The sequence below is a fragment of the Falco biarmicus genome, chromosome 10 (assembly GCF_023638135.1).
Source record: "Falco biarmicus isolate bFalBia1 chromosome 10, bFalBia1.pri, whole genome shotgun sequence".
Taxonomy (NCBI): Eukaryota; Metazoa; Chordata; class Aves; order Falconiformes; family Falconidae; genus Falco; species Falco biarmicus.
The window spans coordinates 32,246,798-32,273,991 of record NC_079297.1 but is presented as its reverse complement, the minus strand read 5'-3'; the positions used below and the strand labels follow the sequence as shown (position 1 = coordinate 32,273,991).

Genomic DNA, 27,194 nt, shown 5'->3' with positions numbered 1-27,194 from the left:
ATGCTTGTTCTTCAATGTTAAGTAACTCTTTGAAAGAAAGAGGCATCAACGGATTATATGGATAAACCTGTAATTTACTAACAACTGTCTTTCCTCTGACTGACTTTTAATACTTTTATTTTGCAGAATAATTTTCCCCATCCAAATTTCACAGCTGCCTTTAGAATCAGTCTTATGTCTGACTTTGTTTGGAATCCTAAATCAAAGTAGTGGGAGTTCTCCTGACTCAAATAAGCAGAGAAAGGGCCCAGAAATTTTGGGTCAGGTTTCTCTACCTCTTTTTGATTTTAGGCGGTAAGTATCCAAAATATATGGGTAAGACTATTAATATGATTTACTCCATATAAAGCTTACTCCACTCCCACAATAATAGTAACCGTTTCTCTGCCATTGAATGTAGTAGCCATGTAAGAATTGTAAACTATATTGCTACAGAAATAATGCATTGAATTAAATAGGGTACAAAACATGGTCCTGTGTCGCAGTATTTCCATCTAACTAGCTGAAAAATTTACCTGCTGGAGGAAGCTGAATATTGCTTGGATCAAAGTGGTTTTATTTGCTGGGAATGTACATAGCAACATGGGCCAAAAGAGGTCATGGTATTACCAGCTGTTTGTAACTATGCAGCAGTTCAGTGTGTAAGCATAACTCAAGCTGTCCTTTAAGGAGTCCACTGACATTCACGTGTTGCCCTGTAAGTCATATGCAGGGAAAGTATGTGCCGGTGTCGCTGTACTGTATGTATAGTCTCCCCTCTACTAAAGGAGTATGGTCTTGGTAGGTGGCATTTCATGAGTTCTGACACCTGATGAGAAGACCTAAGAGTATGTTATACTGCCTGGAGGCAGTTCAGTCGGTATTCATATATATTTTAGCAGATAAGTGTTAAGAGCCAGTTCTCAGCCAACTTACGAGCCACGGTGATAGAAAATGCAACTTGCGAAAGAGTTTGCAGCAAGCCTTGGTTTCAGCAGGAGTAGTGTCTAGTGCAACATGAAATGGAACAGAATTCTTAAGAGCAGGTAAACAATGCATTACGCTTCCAGCGTGTCACTGGGAAAGAACCACTTAAGTTCCTAAATCTGGTAATATGGCAGCAAAATATAAGCTACCAAGAGAATAAAAATACTGTTAATAGATGTTTTTTTAAGGTATAGGTATATTTTCATAGATAAGAAAAATAAGCAGTTTCTTCCATCAACATGTTTTTGAGTAATAGAGAACTTGGGATATGCTGAAGTTAGTCTTTTTGATTCAGGGCTGGATTTAATTTAAAAAAAAATAATGAAAATAAAGGGATAATTAACAACTGTTAACAACTTAGGATGTATTTCAAGTTTGAACTAGCCTTCCTTCAAGTACAACTACTGGATCCTGTTATACCTTTTTCACTAAGAATGAAAACCCTACTATAACTCTCCTCAGTGAAGTGTTCCTGGATTTGTTCTAGTTGTCTTGTCCTTGAAATGTTTTTTATGAGGTGTATTCCAGAATGTTTATCACTTCAGTAGCTATTCCAGCAAAACATAAACCAATGGATTTGAACCGCAGATGCCAGAATTAGGCACGATATTGCGCAAATGATGACACAATTGCAAAACAGCTTCAGGATTTATGCTTAAGATTTCAGATTTATATATGCTTCTAACTCCTAGGTCTTATTGGAAGCTTAAGTTATCTAATTGTCAACCAAGGCTGCAGAAAGACAACCAGGTTTTTCCTGGACTGTTACTTTGATGTATTGCTTACATCTGTTCCATGTGGGCTTCTGTTCTCTGGTACTAATATGGCTCTACTTGTTCTGCTTCCTCTTTTTATGGTGACAATTGCAACAGCTTGAGGGTGCTTAAAGAGTTTTTAGACTCTCTTGCGTTGCAAAGATGGCTGGCAGCTGCTTTGTCTCCACTGAAACTTGGTTTTATTTTCATGAATGATGCTTATTTCAGCCCTCTGCTAAAATGTATTTCAGACTCTCATATAAATACCACATTTCACAGTATTTGATTGAAAACATAGCTTTTGCTTTGATTTGAATTGCAAATTCATCTTGTCTTCATGCTGTGTGGTGTTCTCATAGCAGTTAGTTTGGGGAGAAAACTGTATTTTCTGTTTGTGCAGAGCACTACAATAGAATGCGTTGTGCCAGAGTTTACTGAATGGCTTGTATGTGACAGCTGTAGAGCTGCTAGTGGTCTCATCCACTTACAGTCTACATGAATTAAATTCAGACCTAGGTTATTAAAGATACTAGCGAAATATTCTAGTTAAATTTGAGAATGGCATCACTAGCAGGCAGGAGCTAAAACTTGTAGCGAACTAAAACACAGGAAGAAAAAAGTGATGGATGTGCTTTGGAAGAATCCATAGTCAAGTGAAAATCTCTTCAGACGAAGAGTGTGTGTGGGTAGCTTAAAATATCTTTGCTTGCGGATGAAACAGAAGCTGTGGCATGTACGTTAAACTGGAGAATTATTAAAAAGAACAAGCTATTTGGTTACATTTTAGTGACATGATTAAGTAATTTTTACTGGCATCATAAGCTCCCAGTTAGTCAATATTTACATATAAAGAATTGTTCTTTTTCTGAAACACATATAAACCCAAAAGCATTTTTCAAAATGTATTTAAGGTTTGGCCTTCAACCAGTCTTTTGAGACCGTATTTTGATTTTTAAAGACTAATAACATTTTCTGTACCTAACATTTAGCCCTTAACTGATTTATGAAGTATCCTTAGTTGTGCATTACTACAGTTGGAAATGGTATTAATATTGGGAATAGACTGGCAAATACAAACACTTTTAGATTCTGAAAGTACGTATCAGATGGTGATGTCTATAATATTCCTATGCTGGTGTCTCTTTGAGAATGTAGGAAGGTGTGTGTTCAGCTCATTCCTCAGAGACAAAAGTGTTATTTCTCTCCTGTAAGAAACAGGGAGCACTTAATTTAGTTGGGTCATCTGTGTCAGCACTTTGCCTTTTCCACCTAGAAGTTGTATGCAATGCTTTAAAGGACTTACAGTCCAGAAGACATCCAGTGAAAAAGAAATAAATTGACAGTTGATGATTTTAGCACCCTTTTTTTAAGCTCCAAACTGTATTGGCTAGTGCAGTTTGATTTCCTGTGTTCTTTTCTGAAGATGGATGTTGAAATAGTTGTCGTAAGATGAATTCTTATCTCTGCAGTAGAAACACACACAGTTTGAAGTGCCTTCCTATACCACACTAATACTTTGGAATTGTTTCCTTGTAGTGACTGTTGATCTTCTCCAGATAGTATTTTAATAATTTCTTGTTGAAGCAAACGGATTGTGATGCTAATTACATGCTGCTTTTTCTCAGGTTGTTAACTTGTGGGACAAAGCTTTTGCAACTGTGGACCTCATCACATCCGCGTCTTGTGTCGGGGATGGCCAGTAAGAAAGGAAATACGGAAAGAATAGTTTTGCAGGTTAGGTATAATTCTGACTTTATCTGGCTACGTTTTGTTTGAATATTGTAACTTGTAACTCCTACGTGAGTGGTAATAGATTTAATTAATGTTTTGGGGAGAGTGTAAATATTGCTAAGTCATATTTGAAAGCCAGTATAGAATGGTGATTACTCAACATAAAGGACAAAATTGTGGAAAGCTGCTCTAAGTGTATACAAACCAGTTACTGAATCGTTATCTGGAGTAAGAGACATTGGCAGTGCCTTGGTAGTACACGGTGTCGCTACTGGGAGAGAACATCTTTGAAAAGCAGTTTATTGAAAAGTATGCTGAGATGGGAGATGTCTAGACCCAAACAACAGTAATTCCAGTTTCTTTACAGAACATAAGCACCCCTCATTCTAAATTTTCTCTCCAAAGACCTTGTTAGGCATGGCCTAGCAGTCCCAAAACATGGTTGGAGCTGGTGGTTGAGTTCAAACTACTGGTGCAGATTTTAATCGTTCCGTGATCAGTCTCCACTCTAAGCATCCTCGTTGCACTTTTGAGGAGTACTCCAACTGCTGGATTGTGCAACAACACAACTGTCATATGTTTAAGGACCATAGTTATGTAGAAGAGTTGAGGTGGGAAAAAAATAAGCAGGAAACAGTAACTGTTACACATGTAGAACTAAAGATTTCAGGTGCCTAAATAACTGTGGTTAGTGGAAGTGTGAGCTTTCTGTACTGTTCTGAGGAACTTGCATTATGTTCGGGTTTTTTTTCAGATTGATTTCCCATCCCATGCTTTTGATATTGAATATAAAATTCCTCAAGCAGCAAAGACCACTGTGCATCATACCATAGAAACATTAGAAAAACCACTGAGAGAACGTCTCCTTACCATTCTCTCTAAGGATAATACCATTGGGTATGTACATCTCCTTCTAGCTATGGTCTTTTTGTACATGACAATTTGTGGCTAGGGTATGGAATGCTTATTTATTCTTAAATTTCCTTAATATAGTTGCAGTAGAATTTGAAGACATATAGAGAACTAAAGCAAGAGATTGAATTAAACTTGCAAAATAACAGTGCTGACTCTAATGAATTTACTTTCTATGGTGTCACAGTACTCTCCTTCTACAAGATTGCTACCTTTTGGCTGCCTGTTACATATGCCTATATCTGCTTGGCAGGTTTTCAGTTACAGGGAGCAGTGGCAGCTTCAGCAGTAGGTGTTTGTATGCCATCTGGCAGGCTTTCCCACTCATCTGCACCAAACTAACATTAACGTTTTGGTTTATTTCAGATTATACTAAAACTGTTGGGGTTTTTTTCCTGCCCAAATTATAACTCTGAACAACTGTTTCTGTAATGTTTGGGTCTTCATTCTGCTTCTTGTTTTGACTTTTGTGGAGGAAATAGCCATTTTAATTTCATTCCATTTTGCATGTTAAATTATCTGTATGTATACAATGACCAGTAGCATGGGTATTATTCAGGTGACTGTCTGTAGTGTGTGTTATAAACTGAAATGTTTTTGTCTGCAGGCTATCAAAAGAAGACAAAGAATTTTTGTGGGAGAAGAGACATTACTGTCATAGTCATACTAGTAGCCTACCAAAAATACTGGTTAGTGCCCCTCACTGGGACTGGGCAAGTCTTCCAGAAATATATTCGCTACTTCACCAGTGGCCTCCTTTATCACCCTTGGCTGCACTGGAACTACTTGATTCAAAGTAAGAAAAACAATGTAAATAAGTTCTGTCTGTGTGTTGTGCATTAAATAACTCTTCTTCAGTGAAAGATTCTGAGTGCCATTGCTGTGGAAAATATTTTTTTAATTTCTTGTAGCAATAGCTATATTTTCTCAGTTTTGAAGAACGTGTGCTTACTTTATTCATGTAGGCTTAACCAAATCATTTAGTGAATAGCAATAGCGATGAGGATTCTGAGATCTAATTTGCAACAGGTTAGCAAGCTGTACAGCCAAGTTATCGAGAAGTTTTGAGAGATAACTATGCTTGTCCTAAACACACACGTTTGCATCTTAGTTAATGAAGGGCTTCAAATTTATAGGTCCTTTATTGAGCTGTTACAGAAAAATCAATATTAAGTCTTTATCTAGCTGATATAAAAAAAAAATAATCCTACATGAACATAATAAACTTCATGTGGATTTGTGGTGACTCTAGGTTTGCTGACCAGGAAGTACGAAATACAGCTGTGAATTGGATAGAGACATTAAGTGATGATGAGTTAACAGATTTCCTCCCTCAGTTCGTACAGGTAAGACTTTCTGCCTACACTGATGTTAGAATTTTTTTGTTTTGTTTTGAAAACCCAAAGAAATGGCTGATTACTAGCAGCAGAAGTGCAATTGCATGCCTCTCTGCTTAATGACCTTAATGCATAGTAGGAAAAGCAATTTGGATAAATAATAGTTTTGTGACTGTCATGGATTTGTGGTGATTCTGTCTGTGCATTAGTCATAAAATCTCAGTCTTCATCTAGAACTAAATCCAGAACCAATTTATTTCATTTTCTTTGTATTTAGGCATTGAAGTATGAAACCTACCTTGACAGTGCTCTTGTCAAATTTCTTTTGGCTCGGGCATTGGGAAGCATTCGAATAGCACACTATCTATACTGGTAAGGTGTTCTTTGTTCTGTTGCTTATGTAATGTGTTTACTGTAGGATTACTGTTTCCAGAAAAGATATTCTTATGTCATAGTTCATAACAATGAATGCTATGAATGGAGAGTATACAAAATATATATCCTGTTGGGTTTTTCATGAAAAAAAACCCCAGTACCTCCATGAGATGCAAATTTCTTGCCTCTTATATCCTGTATATCAGTAACTTCAGACGTATGTAGTACTGATTCATAAAAATACTCAAATATCTTAATATTGCATTGTTTGTAGTAGTTTCCTTAGGAAAATCTAACTTAAATTCTTTATTTCAGGCTTCTTAAGGATACACTGTACGATACAAAGTTTGGTGTAAGGTATGAGCAAATTCTTGGAGCTTTCCTTTCAATCTGTGGAAAAAGGCTGAGGGAAGAGCTGGAGAAGCAGACCAGACTGGTGCAGCTTTTTGGAATGGTGGCAGAAAGAGTAAAGCAAACTAGTGGATCTGCTCGGCAGGTGTGTATATATTTTTCATATTCTTTAGGAAGATTAGATAGAGTATAATCTCAAAACAATTCACTTAATTGCCTTTTTAATATAAGATCAATAAAATGTTACGTATAATATATAGGAAGAACTATTGCTCTGCATTTTAACATTAATGGCTTAATGAAAGTGATGTTCATCAAATTTGTCATCTAAAACATAAGATTGTGTGAAGTGAAAGGGTAAGAAAGGATGGTTTCTGTGTACAATAAACTGGAATTGGATTTAAACCTGTTATGCAAAAGAATAGGATATCTATTTATATGCTAGTGGTGTGAACTTACAGTTTGATACTATGATGCTATCATCCGATTCAGTAAAAAAAAAAATAAACCCAAACCATACCCCACAAACTTGTGTGATTAGTGTTGTACTACTAGGCTTATGTATTTTACCTGCTGGTTTAGCTATTAAAATGTCTAATGTTCCTTTTGACACAGAGGGGTTAAAACACTCTCTTAAGAGTAGCTTTGTCCAGAAGTTTTCTGTAGGTGCTTCAGTTAGTCAACTGAGTATTTTTTTTTTTTTCCTGCAGGCTGCCTTGCAAAATGGTATGGAACGTGTGCAGTTATTTTTCTTGAAGAACAAATGCCGTCTGCCTCTCAATCCCAGTCTTGTGGCAAAAGAGTTAAATATTAAGGTACTGCACATTCAGAGTTTCAAAACTTATTTGTAAAAATTATGTATAGGCAAAGTTTTTGTGAATAGAAAAAAATCAGTTGAGGTGCTTGAAAGCTGTTTATGCTGGGTGTGAGGGGGGATATTAAAAATTCTGATTGAACAAGGGCAGTGAAATTACCTTATCCCAGATAAAATTTATACAAACACTTGGGTAAAACCAGTGAAGGTACTTGTTATAAAAGTATATATCTGTAATAACTTACTAGGTCTTCAGACCCTGTCTCTTCTGAGACCAACAATCCTGATTATAGTGAAGCAGGGGACTGTTCAAAGGGCATGAAAAAGCCCTGTTTGTGGTAGCAATCAGAAGAGAAAATGGAGCAAGGCTGTCAGGTTCAAGCAATGAGTAGATAATGTGAAATAGGTGAAACTACCTGTTACTGGTTGTGTCCAAGAGATGCACTAAATCAAAGGAGGCAGACAGCTTTGCTTGACTGTGAAGGTTCAGCAAATAATAATGTAGGAGAAGCAGGTAAATTATTTTTCCAGAACACTGCAAGGTTTGACAATATCTGCTCAACCACAGTCTTGATTATATCATCATGCATGACTGAGAACCTAAAAGCCTGTAAACACTGGATTTAATCCTCTGTGGAGAGAGTTCATCTTGCTTTCCTTCTCTGCTGTAACTATTAAATCATGTGTGTGCACTTGAAAATAGATAAATGAGAAAATACTGTGAAACATGCAAATACTTGGGTTTTTTATATTCTCTAGGTTTCAAAAAAAGCTGCTGATAAGACTGAATAAACCCTAGATAAATATCTTTCCTTCAAAATGTATAAAAGATCACTGTGCAACACTATTGGCTTTGGTACAATAATTCAACAAATAACAGCCAAAGGGCTCTTTATTCAAAGGAAGCATGTATTTGCCACAATTGCAATGTTAAAGTCTGAATAGACACATTGTGTGTCAAACCTGCTTGCTGTCAGAATGTCTTGTTTTCTGGTCTAGCAGGAATAGTCCTTCTTGAATATTAATGCTAAATCTACTTGTAGGCATGTTCTTTCTTCAGCTCCAATGCAGTACCACTGAAAGTTGCACTGATAAATGCAGACCCTCTGGGAGAAGAAATTAATGTGATGTTTAAGGTAGGCTTTACATATGTATTGGAGAAAAAAGTTTAATGATAATTGATACCAGTGAAGTAGTGATTAACTTTAGCATAGACCACTATGCTTAGTTTTCTTGTGAGTTTGCTCCTGTGCGTCTAGAATCCATTGTCTGTAGAGGCTGTTAAATGTGAAAGTAAGTCTACCACATGTGAAAGCTTCAATGTAGCCTGGCTTTCTTTTTAAGTGCGTAGCTATGAAGAACTAAGTAGCATAATATATCTCTTCATGGAAATATAAAGCGATTAAAATCTGTGAAGTTTAGTTTTGATGAAAGTATATTATGTCTCTAACTTTTATTTTTCCATTTAAGGTTGGGGAAGATCTGAGACAAGATATGTTGGCTTTACAAATGATTAAGATTATGGATAAGATTTGGCTGCAGGAGGGACTGGATCTCCGGATGGTTATCTTCAAGTGTCTCTCAACTGGAAAAGACAGAGGTGCGCAACCAGATGCTGCCTCTAGTCTTTGCTCCCCCACCTCAATTTCTCATTACACTGGCAGAAAAATTTGTGTCGAGGCAGGCCCCAGAAACAGTGGAAGGCCAAAAGCCTTCCATGCAAGGAGCTTCAGAACGCAGGAGTGTAGCAAGTTCAAGTGTTCTGCATTTCCTGGTGGCTGAGTTGTATTTAAATTTGTTTCTTCTCTTGAGCCTTAAGATTCTCATGTGTTCTGTTGTCTGTGAACAGTGGTGCAAACATAAATATAATGATAAAAGCTAAGGCTTCTCTTGATGCCCTTATTGCAACACAAGAAAATAATGGTGCCATAGCAGAAAATGTAGTTACGGTGAAAAAGTATTCAAGACAAAACTGAAATACTAAGGTATTTGGAATCTTCTGCAATTGAGTCAGAGATGTACACTCATCCGTGTACTGAAACGTGCAAAAAGTGGGGGCATTGTAAATTTTTCCACATGCGCTGTTGCCTAGAATTGGTGTCATATGCTGGAAAAGGTTCTTTGGTAATATGAGGCTGTCTTCTAGGCTTGAAACTATGTCACAAACTCTTAAAGTTGAGTGTAAATACCGCCGTGCACCTTGAACGTGCTTTTTGCTAGTTTTCACTGATTCTCTAGAATGAGTCAATAGGAACCACAAGATCTTTAAGAAGATAAAAAATTTAAGTATTTCTTCAGTCAGGTTTTAGAACAGCATGATGAAAACTCTTCAGTATGTGGAAAAGGTGGAAATTCAGTTTTGCCAGACTAAGCAAAAGACTTCTATTTATGTAAGCCTTGCCTTTTAGAGAAACAGATGGCTTTTCTTCCTACTTTGAACAATGACTTAATTGCATAGCATGTTTCTTTTTTTGTTGCTGCTAATACTAGTATTCCTAAAGTACCTGAAGGATTAAAGTGGAAAAAAAAAAAAAATCAGTAGCTCTTGCCAAGCTAGAAGTAAAATTCTATTAAATGTTTTCCCTTTATGATTTAGCTGTGCAAATGTTTCTAGTAAATGGGTCTCCTAAATAAGGCCAGATGTAAAGCTCACTGCCTTATTTCTGGAGCAACAGTGTGGTCTGTTTCAACACCTGACAGCAGTTAAGTTACTAGATGATTTGTGTGTCAGTGTATGAGAAATCTCAGCATCAAAATATTTTGCAGTTATTGCTTACAGACCAATACTACTTTATGTAGTGGAAGGTAATTATTCAGAGTTTTAACTTGTGTATTCTAGCAACCATAACTAATTGTAGGAAAATAAGCCTAACTTGGATCTTTACATGCGTTTCATGCTATGCTTTGTAATGTAGTTTGTGGAAATGCCCGGTAGACTAATAGCACTATTTTATGCCTAACTGGGTTTTGAAAGAAGCTAGTCTAAGATAAGAAAATCCATCACTGTTAAAGTTTCTACTAAATAATGAAAATGTAGTACAACTTAAGGAGATATTTAAATACGCTTTGTGGTCTTTCATATGAAGGCATGGTAGAGCTTGTTCCTGCTTCGGATACACTTAGGAAAATTCAAGTGGAATATGGAGTGACAGGTTCATTTAAAGACAAACCTCTGGCAGAATGGTTGCGAAAGTATAATCCTACCGAAGAGGAATATGAAAAGGTAACTTTTTTCAGTAGTATTCTTTTTTGAGAATCTTTTTAAAAAAGGGGTTAAATGCCATCCTAAGGAAGAATGAAATTCTTACTCCAGATGTTTTATTGAAACTTTTGTATCTTTGGGAAACTTCTGTTCCTATTCTTGAAAAAGAGCAAATAAAAATCCCTTCTATAACTAAAAAGGAGCCAGATGGGTTCTCAGGACTCTCATCAGAAGTTTTTATTAGATGTAGTAAAAATGTACTTCAAATTTAAGATAGAGAGGAATGGTGGCTGCTCTTAATTGTGGTTTAGGAGCAGCAGCCTCTTCTTTTACAAGCATATGGGCTTCTTTTGGCTACAAATTAACACACTGGAAAAATCAGTCTTGTGCCCTTTTCTCTGCTAACATTCATTTCTCTTCGGTCTTCAACAAGAAGACTAATTTCTGTTGTTTATTTTCTATTATTTAAAAAAAAAAACCAACCTTTTTTGCTGGGGAATTTGATACCTGAAGATTTCTGCAAAGCTATCTGAAGAATACCGTTTGGAAAAAAAGCATATTTTAGGGCCTGTCTTGTCTGGCTTGGATTGCACACTTGTCAAGATTGACTGTTGAATGTGTGAATGCTGTTTTTCCCACTGATTTTATGTCAATTCACTTCTCTCTCTCTCTCTCTCTCTTCCCCACCAGGCTTCGGAAAACTTCATTTACTCCTGTGCAGGATGCTGTGTAGCTACTTATGTATTGGGGATTTGTGACCGCCACAATGATAACATAATGCTCCGAAACACAGGGCATATGTTTCACATTGACTTTGGAAAATTTTTGGGCCATGCGCAGATGTTTGGTAGCTTTAAAAGGTATTTTCTATAGCTAAGTAATGTAGAGAATGAAGTGACTTTTCATATGTTTTTGTAAGTATAATTCTAATTTATAATTCCTATTATCTGCTGTTCTTGTTATGAAGCCAATATCTTCCAACGTAACCACAGTTTCCAGAATGCATTCGAACTTAACTGTATAGAATTAATTTTGAAAACGTTCCAGTTTCCTACCCATTTCCATATTCTGATAATTGGAACTGTTTTAAGATAAAGCACGTAGGCATATAGCTTTCAAATAAAATTACTGTTCTAGGTACTGGTAGTTCTAAATAAGGAATTTGGTCTCTTAAACATCATTTAACTTCACTGCTTCCAAACTGCACTCATTCCTTTAGAAATTTGTTTTATACACACTTGGCAAATCTCAATGGGAGTTTCCTTACAGTAGTTACGAAAGCAAAGTATTTTGGTACAGGAAAAGATGAAAAGATTAATATAAGTTTTTATTGATATGTGGGAGCCTTGTATCTTAACAAATGTTGGTGTCATATTTTTCCAGGAATGTTGGCTAAAACTGTAATACAGTTTCACTTTTTCAGCTACATTTATGCCATTATGTATTGCATGCTAGTTAGGTAAACTTTCTAAATGAATGAGAAATTGAGTGCCAGGACTTTTACGTTTTCTGAATATCTGAGTATCTCAATGTGAAACAAATGAGAACAGGTGCTGGCTCATAAAAGCAGTAGTGAATGTCAGTGTTACAAACCTGCTGTTCACTTTTTTCTGTATTTGCTACCCCTCTGTGTAGGGGAAGATAATCTAGGATACAGGATGTTTTAGTAGTGATATATTAGTGATAATATAGTTACTACACTTGGTTTAGTGTGTTATGGCTTCCAGAAATGAGGTGTGGAAGGCACTGTAAGGTAACCTGACTTCCAGGTGTGGCTGCAGATCTGCTGTAGGTCCAGTACCATGTGAATGTGCTGGCGATCTGAGATAGCACTAAGGGAGAGCTGAACCCAACCCAAAAAAGTAAAATGGCATTAATGAATCATTTAATATCATTACCTTGGGGTGGGGGTGGAGGGGGAGCAAGAAGCACGTGACAGCGAATAGACCTTGTACTTAACTCCTGAATTCTGTGCCTTTTGAACAGGGATCGAGCTCCTTTTGTGCTAACATCGGATATGGCTTATGTCATTAATGGTGGTGAAAAACCCACTATCCGCTTTCAGTTGTTTGTGGATCTCTGTTGTCAGGCTTACAATTTGATAAGAAAACATGCAAGCCTCTTCCTTAACCTACTCTCATTGGTAATAATTTTATTAAATTCAATTGAAACTTGATAGATCTGTCATGTTGGGTTGTACTAAATGCTATGCTTATGTTGCAGAAACCTTAATGCATGCTTTTAAAAAATCAGATCTACTTTATAGGGAGGTTGTATTTAGAGGGGGTTACAAACTTTTTTAACTACCTGCCTGTTTCCTGAAAATCAAAAACTAAGACTGCAAAGTGTTTAACTGCTTTTAATGTACCCGAAATGGTGAATAACTGCTGATTATAAGTAACCATTGGCTATTGCTGTTAGCATTTAGAAGTTCAGTGCAGCTTCAAATGAATCTAAGGGTCTAAGTTTTAATCATTTCAATGTTAACTCATATTGGGTTTTTTGCATTAAAACTGTAAATTTTAATTTCTTGCAGATGCTTTCTTCTGGGTTACCAGAACTAAGTGGGGTTCAGGACTTGAAGTATGTCCAGGATGCTCTCCAGCCCCAAACAACAGATGCAGAAGCTACCATTTTCTTTACAAGGTACTGGATGAGTGAAAAGTGTCTATTTTGTTGGACTAAAATGTCCGCTATCTTCCTCTTAATGGGAGCTTTCTGCTATGAAAAAATGTATGAGGATGTTCACAAACACGTCTGTAGAATTTGAATAGTTATGCTGTACAATCATAAAACATGTTAATCAATGAACTATATAAATCGGTTTCATGTAAGGTTAATATTTGTGCTAAAATTGCCTTTAAAAGCAACATGGTGTAAAAAAACTTGTTTGAGATATGGAGAGTAGATATTCTGGCTGTGTTGAGACTTGCATTTTGAATACAGGCTAAATTGGTTAATAGCAGTGTGTATGATCAGAACCTTGTAAAGTATTGTAAAGAAGTTCTCTCTTCCAATAAGTGTGTTTGCATACTGGGGAGGGAGGGGATGATGCTCCTGTGTAGTAAGTGGGGGTTTGTATATAGTGTAACTGAGTTGTTCCTGTGTGTTACAAAATGTGGAGTTATACTTCATTTTAAACATACAGGGGAAACTGCAGTAATATGCCTGCAATTTTAGAGTCAGTCATCATAGTCATGGAATGGTTTGGGTTGGAAGAAACTTCAAAAAAATCTAGTCTAGCCCCCCTGCAATGAGCAGGGACATCTTCAGCTGAGCAGGTTGCTCGGAGCTCTGTCCAGCCTTGAATGTTTCCAGGGATGGGGCATCTACCACCTCTCCAGGCAGCCTATGCCAGTGTTTCACCACCCTAATTGTAAAATGTTTCTTCTTTATATCTAGTCTGAATCTCTTCTCTGTTAGTTTAAAACCATTGCCCCGTACGTATCACAACGGGCCCCAATAAGTCTGTCCCCAGCTTTCTCAGAAGCCTACTTTAAGTATTAAAAGGCTGCTATGAGGTCTCCCTGGAGCCTTCTCTTCTCTAGGCTGTACAACCCCAGCTCTCTCAGCCTGCCCTCACAAGTAAGCTGTGCCAGTCCCCTCTAGTTATTTTTGTGGCCCTCCTCTAGGCCTGCTCTAGCAGGCCCATGTCTTCCCTGTACTGAGGGCTCCGAAGCTTGACACGGTACTTCCAGGTTTTTTATGAACCCTGGAAAGCCTTCACTGCTTGAAAAATGACAAATTCCAGAGTTTGGATACAGAATCTTCTATTAAATGTTGATAGGAAAAAACTGTTTCTCTGTCAGTAAGAAATTTAAGTTTTGTTTTTCTTAGACTTAAGTCTGATTCATTGACAGAACCACTTTTCTGTGTTTTGACGGTATTTTTTCTTTTCTAGGTTGATTGAATCCAGTCTGGGAAGTGTTGCCACAAAGTTTAATTTCTTCATTCACAATTTGGCCCAGCTGCGTTTCTCAGGTCTACCTTCTAATGATGAAGCCATCCTCTCATTTTCTGCTAAAACATATTCTCTTAAACAAGATGGCAGAATCAAACAAGTGTCTGTGTTTACATATCAGAAGAGATACAACCCAGATAAACATTATGTAAGTGTGTGGAATCTTTCTGCACTCAGTGAAGACACTGTGCATTTTTTTCCAACCAGATATGTTCTCCTTCTTGTCGTAAGATCAGTACTTAATCACAGAGATTTAGTCCAGGGGAAGCTTGCCATGTTCAGCCTTAAGTAGCTGGCTTTGAGGTAGACAACTAGATTCTCTTTATTGACAGATATTTAGTAAATACAGATGTATAAATTTACTAGTTCAGTGAGGGATTAATCCTTAAGGTCAGATTTAGGGTGAGCTGAAGAGTTTTCTGAAGTCTTGACTGCACTGACTACAGCGAGAGCCTAGAAACCTACACCAGTGTTGACACCCCAAGACTGAGCCCTACTGTGGATGACTTAAAAGTAAAATCAAAACTCGTAATTGAACTCTTGATCTTGCTGGGAACGGGCAGCTTGCTTCCTGGCGAAGAACAGGAGCTGTATTGGCTCTGGCTGGGATCGAGTTACCTTTCTTCACAGTGGTCCACACAGTGCTGGTTTGGATGTTTAACTGAAACTGTGTCAGTAAGACACAGTTAGCTTGGCTGTTGCTTGTGCGGTGTCAAGGCTTTCTCATTTTCTACCATTTCGGCCCTGTTTTCCCCCTCTGCTCCCTGCAGTGTGTAGGCTGTGGGTGCGTGAGGAGTTGGGAAGAGACACAGCAGGGATAGCTGACCCAAACTAGCCAGAGATACCCCATAGCGTATAGTGTCGTGCTCAGCAATAAAAACTGGGGGTAGAGGAAGAAAGTGGGGGATAGGAGGGTGTTGTCTTCCAAGGTGGCTGTTGCCTGGGGACTAGCTGGGCATGGATCTGCTTGTAGGAGGTGGTGAGAGATTGTCTTTGCATCACCTCCCCTCCCAAGGACTGTCTTCATCTCAACCCACGGGTGTTCTCACTTTTGCTCCTTATTTCTGTCCCATTGGTGAGGGGGTGGGAGTGAGTAAGCGGCTGCGTGGGTGTTTAGCTGCTGGCCAGGGTCCACCAGCCACAGGAGTGCTAGAGTACAGGCTGGTCGTTTTAGCATCTGATAATAGTCTTCAGAATGAAGACACTTCTGAAGAAGGATCTAGAAGGAAGCAGAAAGGACAGAACTAGTACTGGTGGAGATGATTTATAAAAGATGGGGATCTGAGTCATGCTTACATAATTACCATTCTGTAAAATGGCTCCTTCCTGAGTAGAAGCCATTAAGTCAAACACTCTATGGCTTTGTTCTGACCTTCCATTAAAGTTGTATTTGCTCTGCCTAAGTAAAAGCATCATTTGGTGTATTCATGTACCTACACTTCTAGTCAGTCTTACTAGGGGCAGCAAGCATTACAGTGCTGTTAGACCTGGGTTACACGGTAGGACTTGTATTAATATTTGTGTATGTGTAACAATGGTCTAATATTTTTTTTACTTCTGTACCACTATTTGTTGGCCTTGAGTAGTCAGCTCAAGCTGTGTTTTCCTCAAGTTGTTTAAAAAGTAAGCTAGACTGATACATGCAAAATGTACATCTCTTTCTAAGTTTTATTTGCTGTAAATGTCTTAATCTAGTAAGACACGAGCTAGAGATGGTAGAACAAAGTTGAATAAAGCTAGAAGTGAAGAGCAGCTTTGTACTGAATTGCTGTTGAGTCCTCCTGGTGGAAGCCAAAACAGCCTCTTATCTTCCAGAAAGTGTTAAAAAGATGTAATCGTCTTCTGTCTAGACTGTTAAACATATACTTTAAAAACACAGGCAACCAGGAAGAGGTTTAACTCATTTGCCCATTAAATGAGTCCACTGGATTGAGTTTTCCATGCAGTTTCTTAACCTTCCTTTCCCTTTCATAATAATGTGAATAATTGCATCCTGTGACTGTACCCAGTATTTTTAAAAATTCTTTTTCTATAATGCAGTACACTTACACCCGCCTACCAAATTACCACCTTAAAAGCAGAATCCTTTAGAATCTTCAGAGAATTAGACTGAAAAAAATTAGGCATTCGTTTCCTCCATAGTCCACACTTGAAAAGTTTTGTGGTAGCTCTGGCCCTACAGATACATGGCTAGATGTAATCCCACACTAATGGGTTAAATTTTTTATGCCTGCTATGTGGTGTGAACTTACAATGAGGCTTAAAAGGGAGAATGCAGACAACTTAGCGTTAACTGCCTTTATCCCCCTGTCAGATGTGTATCTACTTTATGAGAAGATCTTGTGATGGTACTTTGCACGACGGTAAGGCTAGTTAGAATTTTAACTCTGCTATAAGAAGCAAATGCTGTTAATGGGATATATATGTTGGAGAAGGACTGCCATAGTAGAAAGAGTTAATTGTGAAGAAAATTACATTGTTAAGTCAGTTCTATAAATACTGTTACTACTTTTATCTTTGTGTTTTTGTGTTTTGGGCAGATCTACGTAGTGAGAGTTTTGAGAGAAGGGCAAGTTGAGCCAACATTTGTCTTCCGAACATTTGATGAGTTCCAGGAGCTCCACAACAAACTTGGCATTCTCTTTCCTCTCTGGAAGTTACCAGGGTATGTTCCTAACTCACTCATCGCTGTTACAATGGAAGCAACAAAACTGTTTCCAACTGGGTGGAGGAAGAAATAGCTTGAAATGGAGACAAAACTGCTGATGGGCAAACTAGATGTCAAAGTTGGCAATTCAGGGAAAGAACTGTTTTGTCTAAGTTCTAAGGAGGAGAGTCAGAGGAACAACTTGGTGTCTTTAGTCTTGTGTGTTGTATCACGGGAAACAACTGTCTGTAAATTTTTCCTTGCTTCTCTGTGATGTTGTTACTTATTAGTGTGCTGTGTTTCCACTCATGTTTGACATAAAAAAAAAAAAAAAGCATGTCAGCCCTTCAGGATGGAAATGACAATAAAATCTAGCTGTACGTACTTGAGATAAATTAACTGAAAACTCTTTACCTTGTTCTTCCCTTGCAGCTTTCCCAATAAGATGGTTCTGGGAAGAACACATATAAAAGATGTAGCAGCTAAAAGAAAAGTGGAGCTCAACAGCTACATACAGAGTCTGATGAACAGTTCTTCAGAGGTGGCAGAAGTGAGTTCAAATAACCTAAACAAATTCAACGCAAGTTTTCAGATTTTGGTGCTTGTTAACACTTAAACTAATATGTAATGTTGCTTCCAAACTTAGTGTGATCTTCTTTATACATTTTTCCATCCATTACTTCGTGATGAGAAAGTGGAAGGAATAGATGGAATAGCCAGACCTACAGGTAGGTAATGTTTTTTGGGGATATTTATAAATTGGATGACTATAGTATGACAGCTTTGCAATATGATATTTTTTAAGTAATTTTTAAATTAACTGTAGTGTTCTTTCATTGAAAACTTTGCATCCCTGTTTTTCCAAATGTTGCTGTGTACAGTATCAAGGAAATAAAAAAACATACCAAAAATTGCACGGTATTATGGTCATAATGTGATCACTTGGGCTTGCTTATGGCTTGACTGAATTATTAGAGTTTTTACTCTAAATGTTCAAGTTAGTTTTTACATAAGAATGGAAAAATCTTTAAAAACTATAGCCTTGCCTTCTTATTAGGGAACCAGAAATAAAATCAGAAACTGAAGTTGGTCGCAAGGCTTGTATGTTTTTTCCCCGTATATAATAAGTAAGTGTAGTACTGATGAAAACATACGAATATTACAGAGGAAATAATTGTGTACTTTTTCAGATGTAAGTCCATCAAGTCCTACCTCAGGCAAAGTGGGAGGAGAAGTGAAGCTATCCATATCATATAGAAATAGCACTCTGTTTATCATGGTGATGCACATTAAAGACCTGGTAAGTAGAGATACTGAGCTCACTGCCAAAAAGTGTTTCCATTCTGTCCATTACAGTCTTGACTCTGATCCAGGAATGTGAAACTTTGTTCCTCCAAATTTTCCAACTGCCTATTTAAGTGCTGCCTTTGGTTAGCTTGATTGAGAAGTCTAGATACTCAAAAGTAAATATTCAAATAGGTATGCACTAAAAAGTTTTCGAAAACTTGTTTTGTTTTTGGATTGTAGGTTACAGAAGATGGTGCAGATCCAAATCCCTATGTAAAAACATACTTACTTCCCGATACACACAAGACGTCCAAACGCAAAACCAAAATCTCCCGGAAGACAAGAAATCCAACTTTCAATGAAATGGCAAGTTAATTTGTGCAGTAACTCCCTATGGTTTGCTATTGTCTCTTAGTCAAAGTAGTAATTAAAACATTGTCTAAAAAATCTACAAAGATATATAAATGGGAAAGGAATTTGTTTGAAACAATTTGCCTTGTTTAAAAAAAAAAAAAAAAAAAACAAACAAAAAACCAAACACAAACCAAAAAACCCCAACCAAACAAAAAAACCCTAAAGCAACTGAGTAGATAAATGTACTATTACAAGTAAGCAGAAATTTTTTAGACTGACTCCTCAGAGTAATGGGGAGGAGGAAAAGAATCTTAAGACTGAAGATCCCCCTGCCCTGGATTCACTGATTCATCACGTGAAGAAGAATGAATTCAGAAGTCTCGGCATGTAAACAGTACTTCCATCTGAAAATACTGGTCCTTTTTAAACAATGTTGGGAGCACAAAATAAAATAGGAATGTGCTTCAGCCCATCCTCTGAGAAGTGGACATAGTGAATGGTCATAATGTGTAGTTAAAACATCTGTCAGTGGTTAGGCAGGCAGAAGAAAGGGTGGTCTATGTAACTTTGTTTGGATAACCAAAAAATTCTTCTTACCTCCTAGCTTGTGTACAGTGGATACAGCATGGAGACTCTGAAACAGAGAGAACTTCAGTTAAGTGTGCTCAGTGCAGAATCGTTACGTGAGAACTTTTTCTTGGGTGGAATTACACTCTCGCTAAAGGACTTCAACTTGAGCAAGGAGACTATTAACTGGTATCGACTAACTGCTGTACCCTATCTGTGAACTCATTTCTATGCCTGAGTGAGACCAGAACAATTGTATTCACTTGTCCTTTGTGCATCTTCCTACTCAAAGATGACTTGCACGTCTGAAGAGACTCTGCATTTCAACAGATATGTTGGACCAACATTCATATAGCCTAATTTGGAGGATTTCTAGAAAACCTGGTTTATGCTTATGCAACATTATCAAAGCATCATTGTAAATGTTTAAGGGTTGCAGTTAAAAGGAGGAGTTTTTAAACCATCCATGGAAATGAAATGAACAGTTTGACCATGCTGGTTGGTTAAACCTTAACTTAATCCTTAGGCCTGTGGATATAGTGCATTTTTGCTTCTAATTTTTGTTACCTGTGTGTCATCCATGGCATGATGCTGGAGAACATCAAAGAAATGATATATTTTAGGACTACAGTCCCACTACTAACTAGACATCACAGAAACAATGATGGGTAAAACTTTAGTGACTTCATGCATACCTATAGAAATGAAGGTGGAAGGGCTGGAGAAATTCCTTAGCATTGCATTTAATCCCAGTTCATTCTTCTCTAAGACTTACTGGAGTGCGTGCCAATAATGGAAGTTGTAAATAATGGTGCCTTATAATTCAAATGCTTCTCTTTTACCTCATTTCTGGTATTTAAATATGTATACATGTGAACTTTCAGCTCCTTAAAAAGGGGGAAAGTTCTCATATTTGATACATTGCAGGTCCTACTGGAAGTATTTTCCTGAGATGTGCTACTTAAAAATAACATCACTTACAACTGATCATCATAGGTAGTGCAACTTAGAAATTTTTTTCTACGCATGGTCTCAGAAATTGAGTGAAGACTGGTTGAATGTGGTGCCGTAGGAAATGGGCCCAGCTTTTCAGTGTTTTGAATTGTCTTGATTTCTAGAATTTCTAAATACTGTAGTGATTAAATGTGGAACAGATTCAAACACTAAATCCACAGTGGCATTGGCACCTGTACCTCCAGGTGAAGGATGGGCTCTAGTTAAAAAGCGTAACTGCTGGATGAATTGCAGGCCAAAAATGAGTTGCAGTAACAGCTTTGAGAGAGGAACTTGGTCACTTCTTTTAACAGCTCACAGCAATACTGTTTCTCACTCCCAGTAAGAATTAATTCCAACTACAAATACTTTATTCCAAGGAACATTAGATTGGAACTATTTTGTGACGGTGGAGTACAAGTGTCACTATCGCCTCTTAATACCACTGGTTACTTAATTGGGTGTTTCTGCACTACAGCCATACCCTTTTTATTCACCTTAGTGTTTGGAATGATCATTTCTGTCTAAACAAAGCTATGGAGTTGCACACTTCTTTTTAGTACTAAATCTTGAAGCAAGACAACAGCCTATCACCACTGACTGGGACTAGCGTGAATTTTTTTTTCAAGTAAAATATGCAACTATGAATGAAGACGCAATATGGGGAAAGCCTTTGATGTACCCAACACTAAAAACCTATTTCATAATCTAGTTTTTTCCTTTCCCTGCTACTGACCAATCTCCCTTCACTACAGAAGAGAGAAGTAAACTTGAATCTCCTGGTGCCTAAAATATTCATGGTCCAATTTTATAAGAGTTATTACAATTAAGAATATCCTGAATGTTAGAAACTGGGTTGATACTAATGGGCGCTAACACATCCCAGTTTTATTAGGCATCTTGCTAATTAGGCCTATTTTTCATTTAGTATATAGACTGTAAATAAATTATATAACTTACTAGATATATTTCCTGCTTACTTGACGCTTTTGAGACTTACTCCATTCCATCATTAGAATCACAAGTCACTTCAACACAGGAAAGTAGACTACTGTTTTTGTGAAACGTTCCATTGTGAAATAAAATGAAAGCAATATGTACTGCCTTTTTTGCAGTTTGCTATTAAAGCACAGTGTCTTACAGCACAAAATACTAAAGTAATTTAAAAAAGAATATTTGCAGTTTTAACAGTTGTCTGGACTCTGAAGAAAATGTATAGTACTGTATTATTGTTAGCACATGTCCTGACTTCTGATTTAATCTTCTTCATAGCTTAACTCATTTTGTGCCTTTCCCTTCCTTTCCAAAGTAGTCACTGGCTGAAGCTTTTTCTGGTCATGGATTTTTGTCTGTGGGATCTGGCCTTGGCTGCTCCTCCCACACAGAGGAACAGCACCAACCTTGTACCTCTTAGCAGTGTTCTCAATTAAGAAAGAAAAGTGATTGTTGCAATAAGATTTTAATGTACTATATTAAAAAAAAAAAAAGGATGTGAAAGAGGAAAGTACTCACTTGGGGTGAAATTTACCAGTACACTAAGTAGCTTGAAAATGTAGTTTTAACAGCTTTTTGTATATTCTTTAATGAAAAGAAAAAAAAAAAAATTCTTTATGCAATGTATGACCTGCAGCCAGAACTACAGCTGTCTAGTCAGACCTTGTTTTGGTATTTCAGAGTTAACAGCTTGTGCTTAGACCTCTTCCTTTTCCCTATTAACCTGGAACTTTGCACTGAAATTTTTATTACTGCCTTTTTACTATCTACAGCTACCTGTCTCTGGATGCACGTGCGCTCTTTTATCGAAAGTCCTTTTCTCTATTTTTACAACTCGGGTTGTGTGGAACCTGCCTTCTCTTACGCGGACACTGTGACTGAGGTAGTGCTAGAGGTGATGAAATTCAGTGAGAGCAAATGGTTTGCCTCCCTTTGTCTGGGTATGTCAGAACCAAATACTTTAAATAAATGAGCTCCTTAGTAAAGGTGTACAGTATCGCCCTCCGTCGTGCCCGTGCCGAGCGGGTTTAATGTGACTCCGTAACTGTCCTGTAAGTATATTAAACACTATTCTCAGAAAAAAAAAATAAAAAATAGAGTGCTGGTCTTCACTGCCCGCCGGGCCTGGCCTGGCCGGGCCAGCCGCCGTTCCTCCCCTCACGCCGCCCAGGGACGGGGGCGCTGCTCCCGCCGGGCCTGGGGCGCCGTGCCCACCCGCGCCACTGATTGGCTGGCGGGCGCGGGGCGGGGCGGGACGAGGTGCTGCCCTGCCCTTTCCTGCGGAAGCGAGGCGGGAGGTGCCGCTGTCTCGCGTCGCTCCTTCTTCTCAGCCGCCGCCATCATGGGTCGCATGCACGCTCCCGGGTAAGCGGCTGCGGCGTGGGGCGGCTGGGAGCTGTTGTGGGTGGCTGAAAGGGCGCCGCGGACGGGTGTGAGAGCAGAAGGGCCGCCGTGGGGGCGGTGGGGCACGTGTGGGGATGGGGTAGGAGGGCTGGGGGCTGTCAGGGTATGGCGGCGGGGGGAGGGAAGGCCGGGGCCGGCGCTGAGGCGCGGGCTGCCTCGGCGGGCCCCGGGCACGGGGGTGCTCGTTGTGCTTGGGCTGCTGCTTCCGGAGCCGCGCTGGTGTGGCCTGCCGTGGCGGCGGCACTGGGCCCAGGCCGTGGAGGGCCCCGCGGGAGGGGCTGGCAGCAGGCCGCCGTGCGGCGGGGGCAGGGCGGCGGTGGAGCTTGCCGGGCCGCGCTCAGCGTGTCATCTGCTTCTTCCCCACAGCAAGGGCCTGTCCCAGTCAGCCCTGCCCTACAGGCGCAGCGTGCCCACGGTGAGTACCTTCGCCGGGCCGCGGCCCTGCGGCCTGCCGGGCGGGCTCCGTCTCTCCTCCGGCCGCTTAGCAGGGCCCACGGAATGAAAGAAAACCAAGGGAGCCGCAGTATTTCGTGTGATCCTTTTTAAATCGTGCTTGATGAAATCTTTAGGATACTGAGGAAGAAAGTGTCGTTTCCTGACCGGGTGACTTCGTGGGCAAAAACGTCTCTTTCTTTTATTTTTTTTTTTTTTTTTCCACTCTTTGTTCCTCCCTTTTAAAGTGTTGCTTTGGTTTCTTTTAGTCTGTATGCTGATAACTTCTAGATATTCAATTACTTTCACTCGAGTTTGGTCTTTGCCATCGTGGAGTAAACCGACTGTTTCTGAACCATTAGTAGCAGTGTTTTGTTGGTCAGAGCACTAGCTCAATTTCAGTCTGCCCTTAGTTCATTTAGGGTGCTTCCACTTAAAAAGGTTTACCTGTCAGCTAAATGAGCAGCTGCTTTGCCAGAGGATGTCTTCTTGGAGGATCTGTTTGTTGGCCGAAAGATCTAATTTGTGGTGCACGTGGAAAAGCACCTACTGAAACATGGTTAAATGAAAACTTGAAATTAAAGCACGAAGAATGAAAAAAAAAAAACTAAAGTAAGATAACGTGAAGCTGCTTGAAGTACTGCTGATGGCTAAACAGTTTAATAACCATTAGAATGCTCAAATGCTGTATTTGTTTTTTAAAAGCCCTGTGGGTTTTCTGCTTAGTTTCATTTGTGTTCTGTTCTGAATTATAATCTATAGAGCACTTTCAAATATATTTTTTCTGTGCTTTTCAATTTCGTACTTTGATGGTATTAAAAAGGAAAAAAAATTAGGAGCTTTTGTAGCTCATGCAGAGTCAGGATTACCTGCCTTGTTGGTACTGACTTCCACTTAATAATCACAGAAGCAATAGCTCTGTTGGCACATGCTTCTGTTTAACATAGAAGTAATAAAAAAGGCACTGCCCTGTCTTGAGTAGATATATTTATTTCATTTTTGAATTAATTTGCTTACTTAAAATCTGATTTTCACTGATCTCTGTAGGTGCTTTACTAAGAGATGGCTAAATGGTTCTCGATTTCACCTTTATGTCAAAGGAGTTAAGGAGTTCCTTCCCAGTGGCAGTGGGTTTTTTTGCTTCTGTAAATTTGTATGTGTGTTTCAGGTGTGGCAGTTAAAGTGATGATAAACCAGCTAGTTGGAGTTGGGGTGTTTTAAACGGAGACTTTGTTTATTCATCTCTGCCTTCCCCCACCATATTTCACTAGGGTTGTACGTTCACGATATGTGAAGAGTTTCTTTATCATTAGAATTACAATTTCAGTTTTTGATTGTTTTTTCAAGCATTAAAAAGCATCTATTTCAACCATTTATAAAAAGCTTTGACGTAGCTTGTCTGTTCCTCTGTATTAAGCACTGTTTATCAGTTGTAGCTGTGTTTTTTTCCCAATTTTCTTTAGTGGCTGAAACTTACTTCTGATGATGTAAAGGAACAGATCTACAAGCTAGCTAAAAAAGGCCTGACCCCCTCGCAAATCGGTAAGTTTTATGGATCAGTCTTAAATAGAGACAAAAAATATTTTTCTGACTGTAATAATGCAGTTGCTCCTTCAACCTGCATAGGATGACATGCTAAGAAAATACTGGTTTTCTGATGTACTGATGTATTCACTGTGTGGATACCACTAAAAATGTAATATGTCTCATTTTTGCAAAAAGCTTATTTGGTGAAGTAGTTGAAGTTTTTTGTGTGGTTTTTTTTTTTTTTCAAGCAGAAAATGTAAAGCATCTGTTTACTCTTATAACCTGTCCTTAGGAATGGCCACTAGTCCACCCAGTTTGTTGGAGAAAAACTTGACATCTCATCTTAAAATACCAGCACCTGTGTTTAGGAGCTTACTGAGCCAGGCACTGGAGCTGCATAATAGACTACTTCTCACTAGTTTGGACTCCTCTGGAGCTTTGCTTAAGTGTGTCTGTGCTACAAATTTATGTAGTCTTAAGATATGCAGTGTAATTGAGTGCTATATGAATGTTTTTAATTTTACTTTATTTATTAATGATCTCTGTGGTATAGTATGGGTTTTTTAGAGTAAAGATGTCTATGGCATCTTTGTTAAGTATGGAGAAGAGGGTGGTTGAATACCTAGCTTTAATAAGTCCTGTTGAAAATTTCTCAGTAATAATGTAATACTTACCGTGTTACCTGCCTAAATGTGATAGGTGGCTTGGTTTTCGGTTAATTGCTATCTGATGAAGTGTTTCAGCTTCTCTAAGTTGTGTTTTGCTCACACGCTATCCACCATTTATTTGTTCACGGCTTCCAGCAGAAAGGTATTTTAATTTAAAGAAGTCCTTTTGGATAGCTTGTAACTGTAAGGTTGGTTTCACTAGATTTGTGTAAGATGTTTGGGGTTTTTTCAGTGTGAGATGTAAACATTTGTTTCAGGTGTCATCCTGAGGGATTCTCATGGTGTTGCCCAGGTTCGCTTTGTAACTGGCAACAAAATTTTGAGAATCCTTAAATCGAAGGGACTGGCCCCAGACCTTCCAGAGGATCTTTATCACTTGATCAAGAAAGCTGTTGCTGTGCGTAAACATCTTGAGAGAAACAGAAAGGTGAGTGCTAATTTAAGCAGATAGCACTATGTTTGTTTTTTCATATAATACAGTAGTTTATTTACTACTTAACAAAGCAAAGGCTTTTGGTGTGCTCCCTGTTAGCCACCCCCTTTGAGTAAACTTAGTGGTTCGGGGAGTCATTTTGATGAAGGAGAATGGTCTTTGTCTGTGAAAAGGATCTTAAAAGCATTGCTTAAACCAGGTATTTCTGGTCCTGTTCTGATTTTTACTAGCTTCATCAGACTTTGGTAATGGGCATGTGGAGTTTGTAGCAGTAGCTGTGGATGTTTTACTTTAATAAAGCTCATATGAATTGTGTGTCATTGAGAAGTGAAAAGTAGTGCTTCTTTGTAATGTAGCTTTCTCTTCCAGGATAAAGATGCCAAGTTCCGCCTGATTCTGATTGAGAGCAGAATCCATAGGTTGGCTCGCTACTACAAAACCAAGAGAGTGCTGCCACCCAACTGGAAGTAGTAAGTCTTCTTTTATGTTACTGTTTTCACTGAAGTCTTGTAGGTTTTGTAAGCCATATGCTGGGGCTGTGAGTCAAAGGATCATTGTGGTCACTGTATGTGTATGTAAACCAGGCAGCAATGAATAGATATTTTCATAAATATTTACTGTTTAATTAATGAGAATTTAGCCAACATAGGAGAATGCCCTAGCTTCTGTTCTTCTGAAAAGACTCGGGTACAGTTAGCCAGGTTTTTGAATATGCTGTTTTATGCTGTTAAACCAGTATTTTTATTTTAAAAGGAAGAATGAATTCTTTATGCCACAGAATTTAAACAGGTAGTCATTTACTTCAGAACTGGTAGTTAAAGCTTTGAACTGAAGCAGTATTTTTGACAACTAGTTTGAAAAACCGCCTCTGCAATTAATGTTCTCTCTTTCTCTCTCTTTGTCTTTTTAGTGAATCATCGACAGCTTCTGCCCTGGTCGCATAAGAGCTGGCTATGTGACTAACTGAAAAAATAAATTTTCATTAACTAAGATTGTGTTGTCTCGGTTGGTGTCATCTTAAACTAGAAACTTCTGCTTGTTTAAAGAAGCTGCATGTAAATGGGAAGTTTTCAGGGTGGAGCAGCCACGTGGCCATGATTTCCATATTGCTGTCCTATAGTATTAAATGTAGGCAGTGGTTGCTGGCGTTCTAGGGCAGCTGTACAGTTTGTGTCTGTACTTAAACTGGTTTTTGTGATCTGATAGTCTCAGGTTGGTGAAGTGACCTAGTCATTCACAGCAGATATTTTTTATTCATGTGGGGCTGTGCCTCTGTGTATCCTGTAGGAAGAAAACAATGACAGGAGGAAGAATTGGGAAATGAGGAAATGCAGGAAGGATTATGCAGGAGTAGGGCGTGGGGAGGGAAACAAAATTGGAGAGGTTCATCAATTCGTTGCAGGTTAATATGGATCTGTTCCTTGTGCGGAAAGTTTAAGTAGACCTCAGCCTGTTCCTGACAGTAACTCTGGCTGTCATTTGTAA

The 27,194-nt window shown here is 38.5% G+C and overlaps 2 protein-coding genes across 5 annotated transcripts in view; both read left to right on the top strand.

The window, feature by feature from the left end:
• The window catches only part of PIK3C2A (phosphatidylinositol-4-phosphate 3-kinase catalytic subunit type 2 alpha), a 53,961-nt gene extending 31,730 nt beyond the window's left edge, over positions 1 to 22,231 (top strand). For all 4 annotated transcript variants that reach the window (XM_056353320.1, XM_056353321.1, XM_056353318.1 and 1 more), the window contains 21 exons: positions 127 to 294; positions 3,347 to 3,455; positions 4,207 to 4,349; positions 4,972 to 5,160; positions 5,617 to 5,710; positions 5,979 to 6,073; positions 6,392 to 6,572; positions 7,138 to 7,242; positions 8,285 to 8,377; positions 8,712 to 8,841; positions 10,328 to 10,464; positions 11,134 to 11,303; positions 12,430 to 12,586; positions 12,980 to 13,089; positions 14,345 to 14,552; positions 16,945 to 17,069; positions 17,484 to 17,601; positions 17,698 to 17,779; positions 18,242 to 18,351; positions 18,579 to 18,704; positions 19,297 to 22,231. In XM_056353320.1, coding sequence (XP_056209295.1) covers positions 127 to 294; positions 3,347 to 3,455; positions 4,207 to 4,349; positions 4,972 to 5,160; positions 5,617 to 5,710; positions 5,979 to 6,073; positions 6,392 to 6,572; positions 7,138 to 7,242; positions 8,285 to 8,377; positions 8,712 to 8,841; positions 10,328 to 10,464; positions 11,134 to 11,303; positions 12,430 to 12,586; positions 12,980 to 13,089; positions 14,345 to 14,552; positions 16,945 to 17,069; positions 17,484 to 17,601; positions 17,698 to 17,779; positions 18,242 to 18,351; positions 18,579 to 18,704; positions 19,297 to 19,479 — 2,833 coding nt within the window. In that variant the 3' untranslated portion in view covers positions 19,480 to 22,231. The remainder of the gene's footprint in view (positions 1 to 126; positions 295 to 3,346; positions 3,456 to 4,206; positions 4,350 to 4,971; positions 5,161 to 5,616; positions 5,711 to 5,978; positions 6,074 to 6,391; positions 6,573 to 7,137; positions 7,243 to 8,284; positions 8,378 to 8,711; positions 8,842 to 10,327; positions 10,465 to 11,133; positions 11,304 to 12,429; positions 12,587 to 12,979; positions 13,090 to 14,344; positions 14,553 to 16,944; positions 17,070 to 17,483; positions 17,602 to 17,697; positions 17,780 to 18,241; positions 18,352 to 18,578; positions 18,705 to 19,296) is intronic.
• Positions 22,232 to 22,487: 256 nt separating this feature from the next.
• Positions 22,488 to 26,701, top strand: RPS13 (ribosomal protein S13). Its single transcript, XM_056353322.1, has 6 exons — positions 22,488 to 22,610; positions 23,016 to 23,064; positions 24,545 to 24,623; positions 25,534 to 25,703; positions 26,079 to 26,179; positions 26,620 to 26,701. Exons 1-6 carry the CDS (start codon positions 22,588 to 22,590, stop codon positions 26,651 to 26,653), a joined length of 456 nt encoding a protein of 151 aa, XP_056209297.1. The 5' UTR covers positions 22,488 to 22,587; the 3' UTR covers positions 26,654 to 26,701.
• The last annotated feature ends 493 nt before the right edge of the window (positions 26,702 to 27,194 follow it).

Excerpts from the sequence above, each read along its gene's own strand:
- RPS13 (XM_056353322.1), top strand. The coding sequence starts at position 22,588 with ATGGGTCGCATGCACGCTCCCGG. Across the intron at positions 22,611-23,015 it reads GGTCGCATGCACGCTCCCGG|CAAGGGCCTGTCCCAGTCAG; the intron begins GTAAGCGGCTGC and ends TCTTCCCCACAG. Across the intron at positions 24,624-25,533 it reads CCTGACCCCCTCGCAAATCG|GTGTCATCCTGAGGGATTCT; the intron begins GTAAGTTTTATG and ends CATTTGTTTCAG.